The sequence below is a fragment of the Perkinsus marinus genome, assembly GCF_000006405.1.
Source record: "Perkinsus marinus ATCC 50983 genomic scaffold scf_1104296934580, whole genome shotgun sequence".
In the NCBI taxonomy this organism is placed as follows: Eukaryota; Perkinsozoa; order Perkinsida; family Perkinsidae; genus Perkinsus; species Perkinsus marinus.
The window spans coordinates 8147-9666 of NW_003214719.1; the positions used below are offsets into that span (position 1 = coordinate 8147).

Here is a 1520-nt window from a genome sequence, read left to right on the forward strand (position 1 = left end):
AATTTTGGTGGTTCGTTGGGAATTTATTTTTTCCGAAAGTGAAGTTTTATGATGTTCACGATGTGGAGGTGATTTATATGAAAATGAATTTTAGGTTAATAAACGCGATGAGAATGGTGACACGGCTTTGCACATTGCAGTGAAGAGGAACGATTTAAAGATGGTAAATTTACTTCGAATGGAGTTTCACCCGTGAAAAAAAATATATTTCACGACGCGGAAATCGGGTTTTTAACTTTGTGAAGCGGACGAAATTCCAATTATATAGGTGAAAACGAACGGAGCATATAGTGGAGTTTCACAACCCGTTTAACGTGAAGTGGCGTGATACTCTATGTGAATTTCCACGAATTGTTTTCCTCGAAGTGAATTGCGAAATATATTTTTCACTAGTGTTTTGCGTATTTATTCGTTTTTATTATTTCTCTACGACTACATCAGTTAAGATTTTGATACCCATACCATTGGGAAAAACGTGTACTACTCGCATTAGCGTCTTATATCGTGTATAAACCACAACTGTTGTGACAGGAAATGTTCGGAAATTTAATAGGAATATAAATTTTAACGAGGCAGTTTTCTCTGGATGTTTGTTTCTTCGTTGACGGTAATTTTGGTATGAAATTTGAAATATCGTCTTATTAACATCATAGTTAGATTTTATGCAGAGTTAGCTGAAGTGAATGATTTGAATTAGCCCCATAAACGATTATGCGCGTTGGGAAAATTCGCGCGGCGCGATTCGGTGGGATTTTTGGTAGGAAAATTTTCGGTGTAATTTGCTTTTTTTGATTCTTGTGTAAGTTTCTAATATTGATTCGCTGAGGTTTCACCCGTTTTACTCCATGTGAAAAACGTGAAATTCGCGATGTGAAGGGAATTGAAAATACTTGGCGTATTACAGGGTTGGGCTCACTTAGTCCACGTCTATTGATTCGGTCAATGAATTCGATATAGGTCCCCGGTTCGATCCCCGGGTTGGACATTTCTCCCTCAAAAATAGTTTTCGTGGTGTTCGCAGAATCGAGTCGGCATATAGAGGAGTCGTTTGATCTATCTGGTGGCATCGTAGGCTTCGTAGTTAAGCCAGAATAATTCTGCACGCACGCACAACGCCAAAGTGACTGTTGTTGCGGTATATGCTCCGCTCGATTCGCAGGTAGAGAAATCATCACATCTTACGTAAAACACTCCCGACATAAACGCGCAAAACTCGGAGGAATGAGCGTTTTACACCATTCATTTCACAAGGGAGATTATTAAATTCGCGAAGTGAAATGTGAGATATGTTTTACTGGAAATGGAAACAAGTTGATGTTTCTGCTTTGTTGTTGTTATTGTTGTTATTGTTGTTGTTGTTGTTGTATATGTTGTTGTATATGTTGTTGTTGTTGTTGTTGTTATTGTTGTTGTTGTTGTTGTTATTGTTGTTATTGTTGTTGTTGTTGTTGTTGTATATGTTGTTGTATATGTTGTTGTTGTTGTTGTTGTTATTGTTGTTGTTGTTGTTGTTGTTGTTG

General features: G+C 37.4%; 1 protein-coding gene across 1 annotated transcript in view; it reads left to right on the plus strand.

Moving 5' to 3' along the window:
• Positions 1-1520, plus strand: part of Pmar_PMAR026791 (serine hydroxymethyltransferase, putative) — a gene marked incomplete at both ends in the record, with an annotated part of 12133 nt that overhangs the window by 4938 nt on the left and 5675 nt on the right. The window contains one exon of the mRNA XM_002784826.1: positions 95-163. Coding sequence (XP_002784872.1) covers positions 95-163 — 69 coding nt within the window. The remainder of the gene's footprint in view (positions 1-94; positions 164-1520) is intronic.